At 56.3% G+C, this 17,990-nt stretch overlaps 1 protein-coding gene across 1 annotated transcript in view; it reads right to left on the bottom strand.

Moving 5' to 3' along the window:
• LOC119113826 (meteorin-like protein) overlaps positions 1-9,758 on the bottom strand; it is a 31,843-nt gene extending 22,085 nt beyond the window's left edge. The window contains exons 1-2 of the mRNA XM_037238057.1: positions 9,582-9,758; positions 2,149-2,537 (exon numbers count right to left, since the gene is read on the bottom strand). Of these exons, the coding sequence (XP_037093952.1) occupies positions 2,149-2,537; positions 9,582-9,679 (487 nt within the window). The 5' untranslated portion in view covers positions 9,680-9,758. The remainder of the gene's footprint in view (positions 1-2,148; positions 2,538-9,581) is intronic.
• Positions 9,759-17,990: the final 8,232 nt, after the last annotated feature.

The following is a 17,990-nucleotide window of genomic DNA, read 5'->3' as shown; positions in this document are numbered from 1 at the left end:
GGCGGGGGCGATAAAAAAGGCCCGGCGAACTGCGGGACATCTGAGCTATTTAGCGATAATGCGCGTGGGGGCGAAAAACCGCGTAGAAGCCCTAGCGGAGCGTGCAAGAAGGGCGGACGTACTCAAGCATGGCGACAGAAGAAACATTGTCGGCTTTTGAATAAAACATACGCTCAATATGCCCCGATGGATCATTGCCGGCAAAAAGTTCTCCGACGAGAAATGGCAATCCACAGCTTGTTTAATTCAGGTTATGTTCGGAGCTAGTCATGCCTCGACCCGTCTAGACTTAATATCCACCTAGAAAAACGCCGAAATCTAGCCAGGTATTTGCCTTCGGAGATACAAAAGCCCCGGACGAACAACTACTCTTTGTGCACGAGGACATCTATGTTTCCGAGCGCGTGCGTTCACCTCTTTTTGCCTATCCCCGTCTGTTTTGTGCATTCGATGTCCGATTGCAAAGTCTGAATATGAATGATGATCAAAATGGCTGCCGTTTTGTTTTGCCGCGTCGCATGTGACTGGCGTCCCGTGCCGCTGCTTATTGGCGCGCATGCGGCGATCAAAGGCAGGCAGCCAGCCCCCGCCGCGCGGTCGACAGCGGTACATTCCGCCAAGACCGAGCAGCTGCTCTGCGTTGTTTTCGCGAATGTCTGCCGTGATCAGGCAGCCGGGATGCATCGCCAGCACTGATGCCGGCGCTGGAGCTCTTGCCAGGCGGTGACCCTCCCAGCCTGCAAGGGTCCAGCGCCTGCTAGCGTCTCGGCGCGGCCGCGGACTGCTTCATCCCTAAGGTCAGACACCTGGGCGCAGCCACGGATCGGTTCAGCCTAACGCTTAACAGCGTGGTGTCGCCTCGGATTGGTCCAGCCCTGACGTCAGCCGCCTTGCGCGGCAGCTGGTTAGCTTAGCCCTGACGTCAGACGCCCTTGCGCCGCCGCTGATTGGTTCTACCCCGACGTCTGACGTCTTGGCGCCGCCGACTGGTTCAGCCCCGACGTCAGACCCCTTGGTGCCGCCAATTAGTTCAGCCCTGACATCAGACGCCTTGGCGCCGCCGCTGGTTGGTTTAGCCCTGACGTTAGACGCCTTGGTGCCGTCGCTGATTGGTCCAATCCTGACATCAGACGCGTGGTGTTGGGCCGCGTCAGCGCAGCGGCCGAGTGTTCGGTGACAAGCTGAGGTCACCGGTAGCGCCAGAGGAGACTCAAAAGTGACCCAGCCACACGACACCGGGCGCCGCGGCCAGCGACGTCCGTCGGGACACTTCTATGGAGCCATTCTCCCCCGACTGACAATAATACCATGGGAGTCGCGACACCAGTAAGGCCCATCTCGCTCCCACCTCTCGCGCTCCCGACAAGTGCCCTTCAGAGCACGTATTTTTTTTTGTTTTAAAACATGTCCTTTGTTTCCGGTTTCGCAGACCACGTGACTGGAACACGTGGCCCAAAGTTGCTGCTGCTCGGTAACGCAGCTGAGGCCCTCAAATGATCTGCTGAGTAGGTGCGAGGGTAGATGTCAGAGCTTAATAAGCATCACTTCACCCGGTAATGATTTTTGTACGCGTGAGAAGGCACGAAGGGGCATTTACAGAGAGGCACGAACAAGTGCCATTGTTTCTGCTGGTTTGCTGGTTACGCTTTGGTTGGTTGTAACCAGGCTGATCAATGGTGCCAATAGAATTGGGACGTGGACAGGATGTGAACGAAGACCTGGAGCATTATCTCTCGTTGCCAGCCGAGAGATGAAGAGCGAGTATAGCTCGATGCGAACCTAGGATCAAATATCTTCCACGACCACAGAAACCAGCTCCATCCAGCCGATACATACGTATGCGCACTCATCTGAAACTGCCGATGCCCTCCCCCCCCCCCCCCCTCTACTGAAGCGCTGGCCATAAGCTAACCTACGACATGGGTCACCTGCGCAGCGCCACCATTATCCGTGCCACCCGTCCGCTTATTTCCGCCGAGCCGCGGACAGCGCCGCTCCGATCACCCTCCAGCTCCAGCTCCAGCTGCAGTTCCGGTACCAGTACCAGTATCAGTATCAGTACCAGTACCAGTACCAGTACCGGTATCAGTACCAGTGCCAGTACCAGCTCCAGCTCCAGTCAGCGCCCAGCCGTGCCGTGCCACTCACCTTCCAGGTCGTCCCAGAGCCGGTCCGACTCGGTCGGCTGCGCGTCGTACTCGAAGCTCACGCCGCTTCTGACTAGGGGGTCGGCCCGCTCGCCGGGCGCCTCGAGGAAGAGCGAGGCGGCGCCGCCGCGCGAGACGAAGCAGCGCCAGCGGCCGGCGTCCAGACCGTCGTCCTCGGCCCAGAGCAGCTGCAGCCGCCGGTGCGTCTCGACGAAGATGCGCGCGCCCCGGCTGCCGGCCTCGACGCGCAGACACGCGCGGAAGTCGAAGGCGTCGGACGGGTCGAGCGCCACGCGCAGGGCGCCCTGCGGGTAGCGCCACTGCACGCGGCCGGCGCCGCAGCCCAGCGAGACGACCGTCACGTGGCCGGTCGTGCCGTGAGCAAGCCCGCTGCAACAGAGGCAGGGTCGCGGGTTAGAGGAGAAGGCTTGCGTGGCGCGGATGCGAGGAGCGCGCTTCAGTGACGACGAGTGACGACAGTGACGACTCTGGGGGAGTTCGGGGGGGGGGGGGACGCGGTTTGTGCATCGATTATTTCCATACAACGCTATGGAGTCAACCTTATCTTTTTTTGAGCGAGACGAGGTAACTGTCCCTCCCTCTCGCCGTTGTGCCAGACACATTCTCTGAGATGCGGCAGCATGAGCTCATCGTGGGCCCAAGCCGTCGCCTGAGTGCCGTGATCTGTTTGAACATCAACGGTCACGCGCGGCGGCGGGCAACGGAGGGCAACGGTCACGCACTTCAAACTTCCTGGACGGAAGCTCAGGAACGCCTTAAAGAGCATAGGAAAGTCAGCTGCGCGATACCGCACATTGCAGTTTACCCTAGTCATGCAAATCGGCGGGGAGCAGCAACAAGACCATCGGACGGCAGCCAGAGGAGCGTGGAATAGGCCACCGTCATACTGCGACCCGCCAGTGTCGCTCACGCGCTCTTCCGCGCAAACGCCGGCCATCAAGGCGCGCCATTCGACGAGCGCGGCCGCTGGCGGACGGGCCGCGGCCCGCTACGCCTCCAGCCGCATTAACGCCCGAGAGGCGAGTGTTTTCTTCGTCTTCCCGACGCATACCTGCGCAGAGTGGCAAGATGGCGGCGGCCGGGCCGCGGGCAGCGTCGGCCGTTCGGCGCCGCCGCCGCCGCCGCCGCGATAAGATAATGCTAATGCCCGAGTCAAGTTCGTTTATCAGTGTATTAGCGAGCGGTGCCAGCTCGGTCGGCACGGGCGGATGTGGACCTGACCATGGCAGTGCGTGGGGGGGGGGGGGACCTGACGACACCGTTGCCGTCGGCACGGGAGGGGCGCGCCTCAGGGCGCCGGCCAGCCGCCGGCGGTGACGGTGACGGGGACGGTGACGCGGCGGTCCTGCACTGCGCGGACCAGGCGCTGGGCGAGGTCAGGTCACCGGCGGACGGTCGGCGGATCGTACCGGAGATCGAGAGACAGCGGATCGTATCGGAGATCGAGAGTCAGCGGATCGTATCGGAGATCGAGAGTCAGCGGATCGTATCGAGGGCCGAGAGACCCAGCAGTCCACTAAGGCAGCGGCTCCATTCCGCGACAGGCCAACTTTCAAGCCGACGCCGACTTCCACACCGCCAGTTCAGAGCGTCAAATGCCGCCCGAGCACTGCGGCCACGCCAGTCGCTCGCGGTTGTTTGATGACGAGATGCGCCAGACGGCGCGGGGGCGCTATGTTTGGATTGTTTCACAGATATACATATGACTGCCACCAACAGACAGAACATCCTCTCAGTTTCCATTGGGTACGCCCCGCAAAATCGGCGGTATTTTCCAGATGTGCATCGACGTCCGTGGGTGCTGCAGCGGCCGGTCTGCCCGCAGTCCGCTTAAATTCCTCTCTAAAGTGACCTCGGCGCGCGGGTCCAATTAGATGCTCGCGGGAGGAGCGCCAAAAGACGGGAATATGAATAATCAAAGTCCAGGCGCATTCTTCGGACCCGCCACGAATTAATCACTCCATTTATAAACAGCCGGCGTCGGGTGATGGCAAAACAGGGAGGCCGGATGGCGTCTGGAATTTGACGGCCGGCTTTGATCAGGCCGGAAACAGGCCTGATCCGGCTGGCCATCAGCCTAGCTCTGACACACAGCCACCAGCCTGGCTCTGACGCACAGCCACCAGCCTGGCTCTGACGCACAGCCACCAGCCTGGCCCTGACGCACAGCCACCAGCCTGGCCCTGACGCACAGCCACCAGCCTGGCTCTGACGCACAGCCACCAGCCTGGCCCTGACGCACAGCCACCAGCCTGGCTCTGACGCACAGCCATCAGCCTGGCTCTGACGCACAGTCACCAGCCTGGCCCTGACGCACAGCCACCAGCCTGGCTCTGACGCACAGCTACCGGCCTGGCTTTGGCACACACCCACTATTCACAAGTTCACGCACTAACAAACAGGAAGGCGGATTCTCCGGCGATAAGTGTAGAATTTATCTGTCACGCGTAATTGAAATGCTCCATCATCTCACAGTTCAAGCGCCTTCGACGTAGTGTCCTAATTGACCCAGCTGCACCTCCGGGAGAATTCTGGAGCCTGCGGGTGGCCGCCGGCGCAGCTCGCCAGCGCCGCCAGGCCAGAAGACCCCGGCTTCAGCCACGCCCGGCGCCGCAGCACGCCGTCCGACCGCCGCCGCCTCGCGACCCGCGCCACTTTTTGCGCGCGGCCGCGGGAACCGGTCGGCGCGCGCCTTTTTTCGGGGCGCCGGTGCGCGACCGGACAGTGACGCGGCTCTCCCAGCGCGCCGGTCGGCGTCGACCGTGACCGGTCACTGGCGGGCCGCTCCGACCGAGTAGAGGGCGGGCGGCGGGCGGCGGGCAGCGGGCGGCGACCGAGGCCAGGCGCCGCACGAGCGATCCCCGCCCGCCGATTAGGTCCCGATCGGGCCCGGCCTTCTCGGGTAGGGCACGGGCAGGCGCCGGATCGACGCTGGCCCCCTGCACCGGTGTCATCGGCGGATAGCGCCAGCGGCGGCTAGGCTAGGCCGACAGCGAATGTCGCAACCGGCCAGCTGGCGCTGCGCTGTTTGATCCTTCCATACAGTCTGGACCAACAGAGCACCACAGATGGCTCTTGAGCAACAGGTGTAGCATGAGAGCGATGCACCCTTTGATTGGCTGGCGTCGCCCGGCGACAGGCGTGCAAACGACCTTAAAATGTCGAGAGCGGCTGATAGGCGTCGCATGACACGGGATTACCAGTCCCACGGACGCGTTACCGGGCGGCGATCGACCGTGTTAAGCCGGCGCCCCATCTCAGAGCGCGCCGCTAACACCCGACAGCTGACAGCCGAGCCGGAGCCGGAGCCGGAGCCGGAGCCGGAGCCGGAGCCGGCGCCGCAGCAGGCGGGTCGCCAGCGGGGCCGGCTGTCACCACCACTCCCTAGACGGGGCGACATGTCGCGTGCGCCGCACGGGCCGCGACCACCGCCCCTCCCCTGCCCCGCCCCGCCCCGCCCCGCCGTGGCCACAGGCTGCAGGCGCAGACGCAAGCGCTCGTGTCCGGCTGGCCGTCGCCGGTACCGAGCGTGCAGGCGTCGTGCACTGTGCAGCGTGCAGCGGCGGCGCGCGGCGTCCGGCCCGCCGGCCAGGAAAACAGCGCGCCCACCCCCGTCACGGCACCGATCGGGATTCCCGCCGCGTGCCGTGACTAGCTAATTGAGGCGACGCGGTCTCGTGCCGCGGCTACAAAATGGCCACTTCGCCGCCAAATCGGCCGCTTTGGACGGGGAAAAAAGCAAACCGCCGAAAAACTGGACCTAGTTGAAGTGGCGCCTTTCCGACGCTTGCGGCAAAAAAAACAGAGCGGGGTCGCGGCTCGTCGGTGGGACTGGCGAGCGTGGACGACACCGCGCTGCCCCTGGGTCAGGCAGGCGTGACCCGGCGGGAGGGCGTCACTTCCAGGCAGCGGTCCGGTCGTGACCGGTCACGTGGTGCGGTGACCTGACCCGCCAGGCAGCATAGATCTGCAATAGGGGGGGGGGGGGGGAGAGGAGAGGGCGTGCCGGAGGCACCTGTGTGCCGGCACGCCCACTTTCGGCGCTCGCCAACGTCCTTGTGGATTGCAAACGCGTTACGATTTACTAAGGCAATATGACGCGAGAGAGCAATGGCAGCCCGATAGTGAAATCTCCAAATGGAAAAATCTCAAAGCAATCTACTCTCATCTAAAATCTCAGAAGCAAACTGTTCTTGATATACAAAGTTGGTGCTACGGTGTACTGGAAGCAAGCGAAACGCACATGCGAAATAAAGAGCAAGGAAGCGAGTATCAGTGGGTATTGAGTCCGTGGTTAGTGTGTTAGAGCCACCACGTGGTTCTAACCGGTTATAACGATGTCTTAGCCGGCTGGTATGCTCTATTCAATGCCACTGTGTCGTAAAGTGACTTCTATTGGATCCTCCCCGTGTCAGCCCACATCAGTTTCTAAAATGATGTTTAAATTTATGATGGCACATACGGTAAAAATGTTGTCAACAATGAAGATCGCCAAAGTCGTCCGAAGACGATTCTTATGCATGATGATAGTACCAGCTATCTTGATATAAAACTGCTACGTAACCCCTTTAACACTACGGCTACTGGGGCCGGGGGGGGGGGGGAGGCGCCAGAGTATCAGAAAGTCTCTGAATTCGATCGCCTCTTGAGTGAGAACGGGACTGAGCCTGAGCGGGACGGAGCCTGACAATGACGGACTTCATGAACAGACTGTAATGGCAGGCCACTCTCGAGTCGTATTGTATTTAAAACTGAACAAGATGACCGTCTCATGTCTGTCGCTGGGTCTTACGCCTTGTGCCTAATTGCCCTGGCGCATTAACTAGAACAAAATGCTTCGATGTGGCACCAGAATGGCTTCTGGCATGCGAATTTGCATCAATGGGGGTCATGCCTACATTTCCTCGACACTGCGGACGTTAACCCCTTAAGCGCATACAGTCAACATCAAAGCGCTTCGCTTTGACTCGGGACGTAAGTCAAGCTCCGAATCATGTCACTACATACGTTATTTTTACAGCTTTGCAGTAGTTTATTGCTGCGGGTTAAAATTGAGTCATTGCTTGATTCACGATGGGGAATTAATTTACAAACGTAACAAAGAAAAGAGCTAAGCTACGTGCAACCGGTTCTGACCGTTTGCTACTGGTTCAACTAGTGCCATGATCACCGTATAAAAATAAACAAGCAAAATTCGCGTTTGTTCCATCTACCCGCGCAACAGCTTTCAGACCAGTGGCGCTTGGTCTACAGATGTCTCACGAGACGTATTACCGCTAGTACAATGTATGCTCCCACAGCTTCCAAATACCTCCACGCACTCCTGAGTGCAGTCAGGTCTGGCAGACTGGGCCTTGGTCCTGTCTGCCAGGTCCTGGTCCTGCAGCTGACGCCCAGCAGGCAGGGGTCAAAACTCACGCTCAACAAACTGTACCGACCACGGAAGACTACAGGCTACACAAACTAACTACAGACTATGCAGACTCTAGAAGACTGTGCACTATAAAGAATAAAGAAGACCGCAGACCATGCAGACTATAGAAGACTAGTCTGCACAAACTATAGAAGTTCTGAGGGCTGAAAGACCACACATCTCTAAAGGAACTCATAATTAGATATGTTGATCCTGAATCTGAACCCTAGTCATTTCTGAATGCTTCAGAGCCAGTAGTGATCCTGATCGCACGCTGCTGGACGCTGACTGTGCGTTGTGCGAGAGGGCCTGGTGCATTTGACTAGTCAACTTCACAGAAACGGGATCACAAAGCAATGGTCACGATGTGCTGTATGCTCGAAGACGCTGAGGCAACACGCGGGAGATGGTACAAAAGGCACCTACGCATCCGCCGTCGCTTTTCGCACGCTTGTCGAGGTTATCTTTGAAGGGGGACGGCAAGGCCGAGGCTGAAGCTTGTAACAGAAATATGGCGGGGTTCAACCACCACACCCTCCGCTGCACCAAAACCTGAACACTACGCACAACGTTCGAAATCCCGTGCCCATCAACACACGGTGGTCAACACACTTCTTGTGATACGGACTGTCGCGAATCCTGAAACCAAGCCATTTTCGTTAAGAATGAACTAGTGTAATTATTTATGTTGCCAGGTTCCAGTACAGCATCGGAGCGCGACGTTACGCATCGCGGCCGTGAGGCTGTGCCAAAGGCCCTCGGCGAGTCGGTCGTCAATGCTTTATCACGCAAGTTTCGCAGCTACAGAACAAGCTGATCGCAGTGTCAGCCAAGCGGCTCAAACCAGCTGATCACAGCCTCAGCCAAGCAGCTCGTTTGCCGGAAGTCAGTCGCGTGCGTTTGTCTCCCAGCAACCACGGCTTTCTCCGACCACTTAGCAACGGAGCGTTCAGTCACGCGCGCCAGCGTCTGTTCCGGCTATTGGGCGCGCGCCGGTGGCGTCAGGTGTTGGTGTCGTGGTCGGCGTGACCGTCTCCGTGCACCTGTTCCCACGGCCCGGGAGACTCGCACGCGCGCTCAGATAGTGCGCCTCCGCGCTGCCGCCGCGGCCGGCGCCGGATGCGTGACAGGCCGAGGCGACCGGAGCTGATTGCGGCTCTGGGAGGCTGCGATCGTAGACAGGAGGACCACAGCTGAGCTGAGGGGGGAAGGTGCTGCACGTCGCGTGCAGCGCGCACGGCGAGCAGGACCGGTGATGAGCTTGGCTGAGTCGCCTTGACCCAAAAACGACGGCTGGACGGTTGGCTCTCCAGCTTTATTCCACACGAAAATACATAAATAAGGAGAAGCCCGTGCTTCCCGTGCATGGTACCAACGTGCGCGTAAAACAGTCTTTCAAACCTGTCCGTACTCATCCTCAAATGTGGATGGGGGCTAAGTTATGATGAGCTTACTATGAGTAACGGGGCTCGCTTCCTGGGAAAACCGTTGGTTTCGTGCCAGCTGACAGTTTAAGACGGTTCTTACCACCCCCTCACGGCGAGCACATCAACGTAAAGCGCTGTTTACCGTAGCCGCTCCCCCCCCCCCCCCCCCACCTGAGAGCGACGACGTACAGAACGTACACAAGACCCATCGTTCAGTTGAACAACCATCGGCTAAGTCGGACCGCCAATACCCGCTGCACCAAGCAGGGTCTCAAACTGATAACAGGCCCGTGGGGAAAAACAAACCTCAGCTAATGCACTATTCTACGAACGCATGTGCCACATTAATGACGCCACGCGGCACTGCGAGCGATCACTGCAGCAATTGTACCTTCAGACTCCGGCAAAGCCCCTGTGACTTAATGTTCCTGACACGAGAACATCGACTTAAGCGAATAAGCACACTAGGGAGGGGAGAGGAGCGAGCAAGGAGGGGATTACCCAGCGCACGGTCTCAGCACATGGTTGCCACGAACGCTTCCGAGATTACACCTGTCACCGTGGGTTTCTCACCTGCCCTTCCAGTCACAGGTCAGGGCCGCCCCCGAGCCAATGGCGGCAGCCAAACACACTGCCAGCATCCATCCGATCTTCCAACAGTGTACCTCCATCTCACTACCTGCACAGGGCAGACGCCATCGTCCAGAAATGTGGGACAGCCCAACGTTCCCACGACCCCACGCACCCGGCGCAACCCCGAGACTAACTGAAATCTGCCCGGCAGCCGGCGCATAACTAGCGCCACGTGCGGACAGAATTCCAACTAGCCGGCCGCTGGCTCGTCCCGGCTTTCGGCTCGCCACCGCCGCGCGACCAAAGTCGGCTGCGCTGAAGTGGCGGCTGCCCGCGGCGAAAGTGCGACCCGCGGATAAAATTGGCGGTCACGTCAAGAGTGATGGCTGGAGGTTGGGACCCGAGAACCATTTGACCCTAGGGCGGCCCAACCAGTTGAGAAAAATGCCACCCATTGACGATGTACGCTCACAGGTAGCTACAAAAGGGGCACAGAAGAGTGGCAAAAATAGAAAGGGGAACACAAAAACGTTGCGTGTTTGAGAAGCGGGAAAGCAATATAATCACCAAATTAAGGAGTGAAAGCTGAGAGGAACTAATCTTTGCCGACAGTGGCCCCCTTCAGTAACAAATAAAGTAAGCTCCGTTGGGTCATTATTTCCGATCGGGGAATCAGAAACCCATGGTATTACAGAGCATGGTTCAAGGATTGGTTCGCGGATGGGCTGTGCCGCGGCCCTCCAGATATAATGCTGTATGATCTACAAACTGTTGGTAGTTCTGCCTATGCCTATCAAACTAACCCGCCTAGATTTGCACGGTGTGCTACATCACCGTGCATATCAGTTATTCGCGCAGCTGTGCGTGCGAGTAAATGGAAAGCTGGATGTTGGTTACGTTTATATTCATAAGTTAGGAAAGCCACTGAAGTGGTGATAGCGTTCCACAAAGGCACTTGTCATCTTGCACTTTTCGGCTCGCCCCGCAGTAACTCTGACCTACGCTGCGAGGTCACTAAGTTTTCCCTTGCCTGTCATCTTTACGTCCGCCTCATCGACGCTTCCGATGTTGATTTCATACAGAATGCCTTCATGTCATGAAGGTGCATTTCTAGGTCAAAGTGCAGGCGGCAATAAAAAAACTAAAAATGGCATGTATGTATGGCATGTTATCATTCTTGAAAACATAATAATGCATTCCCGGATGGATATCAACATTATTTTGACAAGCCCGCATCACTAGTTTTGCGGTACTGCACGCACCCACGAAGCACGTATGCTTGTGCTTCTCCACAACGCTGTATACATATCCCTGATGTTATGCTGTCTCTTCTTAGCTCAATGTACCATGCAAGCGACTGAAGAATAGAAGTCTTGGCTAAACCCATGGAGCTGGACACAGTCAGCTTTTTTCACCGACGCAACCCAGCTCCTGTCTAAAGGTTTCACAGCCTTAGAGCTTACATCGCTGCGAAGTGCGAACCCCTCAGGCTTCAGTAATCAAACGTCTACCTATTTGATTAAGCAAATGCGGTTCCTCACTTTGTTAGAACCTTGTCGCCATATTCGCCGGAACGGTGTTTGGTGAGCGCCCATTGTTCGGCGAGGGCTGGACATTCCCGGCGTTTTATCGCCCGCTCCGCCTGCCCACGGCTGGGCCAGCGGACCACAACGGGGCGCTCCAGCTCGGTTCGACACATTGAGCCGCGCGAGCCAGCCATCGACGCATCAAACCGCGTGAGTCGGGCCACCGACACATCGAACCACGTGAGCCGCGCCACAGACATATCGAACCACGTGAGCCGGGCCACAGACACATCGAACCATGTGAGCCGCGCCACCAACACATCGAGCCACGTGAACTGCGCCACAGACACATCGAACCACGTGAGCCAGGCCACAGACACATCGAGCCATGTGAGCCGGGCCACCGACACATCGGACCGTGTGAGCCGCGCCACAGACACATCGAACCATGTGAGCCGGGCCACCGACACATCGAACCACGTGAACTGCGCCACAGACACATCGAACCACGTGAGCCAGGCCACAGACACATCGAGCCATGTGAGCCGGGCCACCGACACATCGGACCGTGTGAGCCGCGCCACAGACACATCGAACCATGTGAGCCGGGCCACCGACACATCGAACCGCGTGAGCCGGACCAGCGACACATCGAGCCGCGTGAGCTGGGCCAGCGACACATCGAACTGCGTGAGCTGGGCCAGCGGCACACCGATGGTGACGTCAGCTACCAGCACCTGCTGGGGAGGAGAGACGATGGAATCGGAGCAGTGGCTGGGGCAGACGCACGGATAGTTAGGCCTGAGGGGCTCGTGCCGACTTTGAGCCCTTTGCTTTCCGCATACTGAACGTAACCATACCACGGAAAAATGTCTTAAAGTTATCCGTGTTTTTCATAGTCGCAATACAATCCCTTTAAATAAAAATGAAATCCCATTAAAATCTCAAACGGTTGACACCCCAGGACAAGATGCATTTCGGGTGTATGTTGGACTATTTCCAAGACTCGGGCCTTTTCAAGGCTCACGTAGCCCCGCACCTACGCCATTACCGCCGGCCCTGGTGAATGGAAGGACCAAATCCAACGCGCACGTCCCGAGGACGGAAAGTGGCAAGTGTGCGTGTGCCTTGGACAAGGACGAAAGAAAAGGGCGGGTGGGATCGCCTACCACCGAGTCACGTCTTCCAGCATATGAGCATTTATGGGAGGAAAAAGACTGCGTTGTTCATTGCAATTTCCACAGATATGGTTGTCTCATAGACTTTAGGGTGTAATTCTCCAGAAAGGAAGCAGTTCACATGACATGTCTTCGCCAAGAATCCATCACAATTTATTCATTTACATCATTTCGTAATTGTCAAGTTACCTCCTCATCCTATCATCTCACGCACGTGGCTATGGAAATGTGGTGCCCATAGCTACTATATGGAAATGTGGTGCCCATAGCTACTATATGGAAATGTGGTGCCCATAGCTACTATATGGAAATGTGGTGCCCATAGCTACTATGTGGAAATGTGGTGCCCATAGCTACTATGTGGAAATGTGGTGCCCATAGCTACTATGTGGAAATGTGGTGCCCTATGCCAGCCACTCTTCTGTCAGTCCGACCGTGACAGCTGGCTGCGTATTGATATCGATATTGATATCGATATTGATATCGATATTGATCGCATGCTGCCCGCCTTGGAAATGCATAGAAGTCGTAGGCACAGTGCAATTTCAGGGTCCCGCGTGTCTGCCAAGCGGAAACGGCCGTTTCCACGCGGGGGTAAATCCCAAAACAGACCGATGCCACTATAAGGCGTGTTCTGCATCTTCGTGCCTTGTAAATAACTCAGTATCCGAGCTGAAAGTGGGTTCACTGGACAGCTTGCAAGCCTGTTGGTTGAATGGAGCAGTACCGGTGGTGAGACATGTTGTCAAAGGTTTGACCCACCATCCGAATTCGCATACTGAAACCTGTCTGGCCATCTGGCTGTACCAACACGCAGGGGCAAGCGAAAGGGAGGGGCTGCCCCTCAGCCCTATAAAAGCCTGCATTTTACCTTCATCACTGTAGATCGCTACTGGCACAGAAAGTTAAAATACGACGTCGGGTTTCTTACCGAGGTCCATCCCCCCACCCCCGCTTTAAAATATTGACTGCGTCCTTGCCCACATGTATCCAAACGGAAAGCGACGAGACGCCCTTTCCCTGCAGTGTCCGGTGAAGTCACGCATGCAGGTCTGCTACCCAATCACCTGGTGGTCCGACGCCAGGCGGAGGTGGGTACGGCAGCGGGAACGACCACGGGGGGGGGGGGGGGGGTGGGATGCCGAGGCCCGCCGCCTTCACGTCCACCACTCCCCAATGTCTCCGCCCGTAAATCCGGCGCTGCCTTTGTCGCCGCTCTTCGGCTGGACAGCCATAAAATCGCGTAAGCGGCTATCGTCGGAGATCCGCACGAAGCTGCCCCGATCTGTCGGCCCCGACTCGACGGCGATCACGGGCGCGCCCAGCATCGCAGGACAGGTGAGGCGCGGGCGGGGGGGGGGGGGGCGGACGACGGGACTGAGCTGGGTCAGCAGTTGACACCCGCCTGAGCGCGACGTGCACGAGTTCACTCTTGGAACGCCGCTGCCCGTGATACGCCGTAGTAATCCGAACCATCGCCCCCTCCCCTCCGTCCCCCCCCCCAATACCGGCACGAATCGCCTCTGAATAAAACTGAAATTGGGCTGATATCAGGGGTAAGGTGGTGGCCTCAATGGACACAGTTTGGGCGTCTTTATTGGAACTTGTCCGTCCAAGGCTACCGGCTCCCTAAATCGGATAAAATGCTGCGAAATCGGATGTCTCGGCAGACGGTGGCGTTGTGGAATAAATTTGTCAACTCAAGGTCTTCCGCTTTGGGAAATTCGTCTGGATTATGAACTCACGGATGTTGGAAATTCGGCCCTTCTCTTTTGGAACAGGAATTAACCAGAAAAAAGCGATGCGGGAAAGCAGCTAACACCCTATCACCCTGGTTGGCAGGTAAGCCGCGCTCGGCGGCACGTTTCGGAGAGCCTGTCTGTTGATGCTTGATTGCCACACATTGGGGCTGAATTATTAGCCCCAATATCAGCCCCAACATATTGGGGTTGAATTAGCTGGCTTTCCGCAGACGCTCGCTCATCTACCCAGCTTCCTGTGGAAATCCGTGAGCGTGCGATGAGACCGAGCACACCGCTGATTGCAGGGAGGGCGGCTTAACACGCGCGTGGTGCGTGCAAGTCTAAAAGCCGCCTGTATGCACAAGCGCACGAGTTGGATGCAGCGGAACCGCTAGAAATCAGAACAAATTACAACGTTGCATCACTGGCACACGTACAGTGGCACACAATCATCCAGTGCATCACTTGGTTTGGACACATGGATATTTACTCTTGCAAGTGGCGATTTACATGGAGATTTACTCTTCTATGGGTATTGAGTGCAACATGAGCCCCGTCGGTCAACGCATACACGTTCTGACGGTCCCCAGCAGTCTCTGGCGGCAGTCCTCCGCCAGGAACGTCCTCAGTTTGAGGGGGATTCTGTGGATCCAACAATTTGCGCTGTTGGCTGGTCAGCAGTTCGGTTATCACCGGGTTTCCTTTTTTCAAAATTGCAAGCTTCCTTGTCCATGGTTGACGCACGGCTGATGAGTTGCCAGTTTTAGCTCTTCTTGCACCGTCTTGGTATAGAATAATGTTGCTAGAGGTGGAAAAATATCGCCTGATTGTGGATGAATGATGAGCTTTTAACTGGGTTGAATACTTCTTGGCGTAAGCGTTGGCGTTTATGCATCCATGTTGAGTTATAACATGATCGCCGCACCTCTTTTTGGAAACAAAACCTAAGCCAAGATTTTCTGGGCAAACATAGCTTTGGGCATGCACCTGACATCTTTGGGTATGTTTCGTCCTGTCAAGGGGAAAACCTCGCTTTTTTCTGACATCGTTCTCGATGAGACAGAGCTACATATTATGAGGCAGGATTTTGATATTTTATGTGGCCTTCAGGAGCCTTCTTCGGAGTCGAATACAGTGCCAAAGTTTTTGTTTTGCCTTCTGACCCTCTGTTACGAAAGGAATCCACATTCTGCGACAGGCTTGGAGATCAAAAGAATAGAGAATATATTTTTTATTGTGTTGGAGATGTATTGCCGAAATATTTCGAATTTCCTGTCCCTTTTTTGGGGGTGACGCTTTTATGGTGCCCGTGCCCTGTTTCAGGGCACGAACATTTACCAGTCATTTTATTGAACTTTTTACCCAGTGCCGGAGTTTTTGTCGTTTCCTTTTCCTTCTTTAAATGTCTTGCTATAACAGAATAAACGGAAGGTCGACTCATGGGCCTGCGTTTGAAGTGTCTCACCGTATAAACCTCACCCAACTCCTACGCTTTAGCAAAACAGATGCCAGCGACTTCGCTTCAGTCTCTTTTTTCCTAAGTTCTTCAGTGGCTAAGACGATCAAATTGGAAAAGCAGTCATTCACAGAGAACTCTTCGTCCCCAGGACATTGCACGTGAGCCATGGAGCACATATTTATCCCAAGCGAAGCTGCGCCATGCACCACCCACATTTGTCCAGATCCCTGCTGCTCTTCATATGTAACCACATTCCCCGCGTCCGCCTGATCGAGGCGGGGTGTTGCCTGTGCTGGAAAGCATATGACCGCCATTGCTTTCGGCATGCTCCGGCAGGAACTCATACTTTTGACCTGGCCCAGCAGAAGCCTGGGCTCCGACCTCACCCGGCATGTTTCCCCGGTCAAGGTCACATCGGACGTCTGCCGTTGGTGGTCGGGGCTGGCTGCGGTGAAGATACAGCGCAGCTCAAGCTGTGGAATGGATCCGGCGTTAGATGCCTGCAGAGAACGTTGAATGGCATGGCAGGCCGTACAGCTCGTGCGACTGTCAAGTGTCAAGTCGGTACAGTGGAATTAAGCGCTTAAGTCGCGTGTGGTTGTCAAATCGCGGGAGATACGCGCGTGTCGCGCCACGTGATCTGTGCACGTGTTGCACAATTTGAGAAACTCAGACGGCCCATGCGGTCTCTTCCACGTCGGTTGGCTTTGCGCACTTGGCTTCGTCCGGCCTGAGTCCGATGCACAGCCCGGAAGGGCAAGTCTGACAAGGTCAAGAAGGGTCAAGTCTGACGGGGAACCTGGAGGGTGTGGTCTGAGGCTGCTGAGAGGCAGGGTGCCCTGTGATGCGATGCCTTGCGGCAGTCACCTGTCAAGGGCGAGTCAAGGTCAAATCCGGTGTTTCCGATTCCTCGTGACGTCTGGCCTTCTGCCCATTGGCTGATTTGTTGAGCTGCGCCAAATGCCGCTTCCTTCCGGCGTATAAATCACGGACCGGCTGCAAACGCGCTGGGTGAGTTCAGTCACGACTTCCGTTGGCTAACCTGCAACCACGAGCTGGTGGCTGCGTGCAAGATGTGGACAGTGCGCCCTCGTGACCCGCAGAGCGAGACCCGCCTGTGATGTCTCATCCCGGCGCGCCGTCAATGTCCGAGCCGCGCTGTTTCTGTCGTCGCACGTGTGGGCGTCGGGAGCTCCCAGACATGGCTCGTGTCCACTGTGGCATCGGGTTCTGAGAACGTGAAGTCCGCCGCGCTCCGTTGAAAACCCGGCCACAAAAATGGCGGACGATTGCCAGCTCGCGCCCGCAGACTGCACAGAAGCTGAGCGCGCGCCCACCCGGTGACGGCGAGGCTGCGGAGCACTCTCGCTTCGTGGAATCGTGTGGCATAGTGGGTGATGGCGCCATTTTGGTCAAATAAAAGAAGTTGTAACTTCTGGAGGACACAACATGCAGCAGACATCAAGGAGCATTACGGAGCTCGGATACATTTCGTTAGACTTAACTCATGGAAGCTGAAGCGGCGCCTCAAAACGTCACCAAATGTACCGTTGGGGCTTAGACGTTGGTAATGCCTTCGAGGGTGGTACGAACACTGGCATGGCATCGGGCCGTGCCACCATGCGGTTTCCTTATCTGCCTCGTAAGCCTCTTATTTAATGAAATTAAATGTGCACGATGGACTAATAATTATCATCTTGCGGGAAACTGATCATGCACTACATTTCTACAAGAGCCTTAACTGTTTGTAGGCTCGTCTTCGCAAGAGTAGCATACTTACTTGTCTGGGGGCTCGTCTTCTCGAAAGCAGCATACTTAGCTGTCTGTGGGCTCGTCTTCCGAGAGTATCTTACTTAGCTGTCTGTGAGCCCGTCTTCTCGAAGGCAGGATACTTAGCTGTCCGCGGAGTCGTCTTTCCGAAAACAGCATACTAAGCTGTCGATTGGCTTGTCATTCCGAGACCAATATATTTGGCTGTCTGGGGTTCGTCTCCCCGAGAGCAGTATATTTACTTGTCTGGGGGTTGGTCTTCCTGAGAGCAGTACACCTACTTGTCTGGGGGCTGGTCTTCCCAAGAGCAGCATACGCCATCCTGCTCGGTGAAGAGACGGAGGCGACGCTTGGCTGATCGTTGCCTTCTATGTAACTTCACGCTACAGCCTGGTGATGTTAGTGTTAAGCTGTTCCGACATAGCGCCCGAACACATACCGACTGGCATGTTGGCACTGGGATTGAAGGCTTTCCGATTTGGTTCGGAGTAAGAAATGGCCGACTCCGAGTGCGCTGTGGGCTCCTGTATTTTATGTTATATTGATGTAACATTATCTATCTAACATCATTATCTCACACGTCATAAATACATCGCTTGATCCATCTAAGAAGCCATTCTTTCAGTTGTTGCTATGCACCCACATGACTTGTGTTCATAAGATGTTAAGCAGCAATCAAGATCCCCGATGATCGCTCACTCGAGCAGGTTACCGTTTTACTTGTGAAGCAGTAA

This window comes from Pollicipes pollicipes, unplaced genomic scaffold, assembly GCF_011947565.3.
Source record: "Pollicipes pollicipes isolate AB1234 unplaced genomic scaffold, Ppol_2.1 Scaffold_7262;HRSCAF=8765_pilon_pilon_pilon, whole genome shotgun sequence".
NCBI lineage: Eukaryota > Metazoa > Arthropoda > Thecostraca > Pollicipedomorpha > Pollicipedidae > Pollicipes > Pollicipes pollicipes.
Note: the sequence above shows the minus strand (reverse complement) of the source record. Positions and strands in the feature narration are given on the sequence as shown.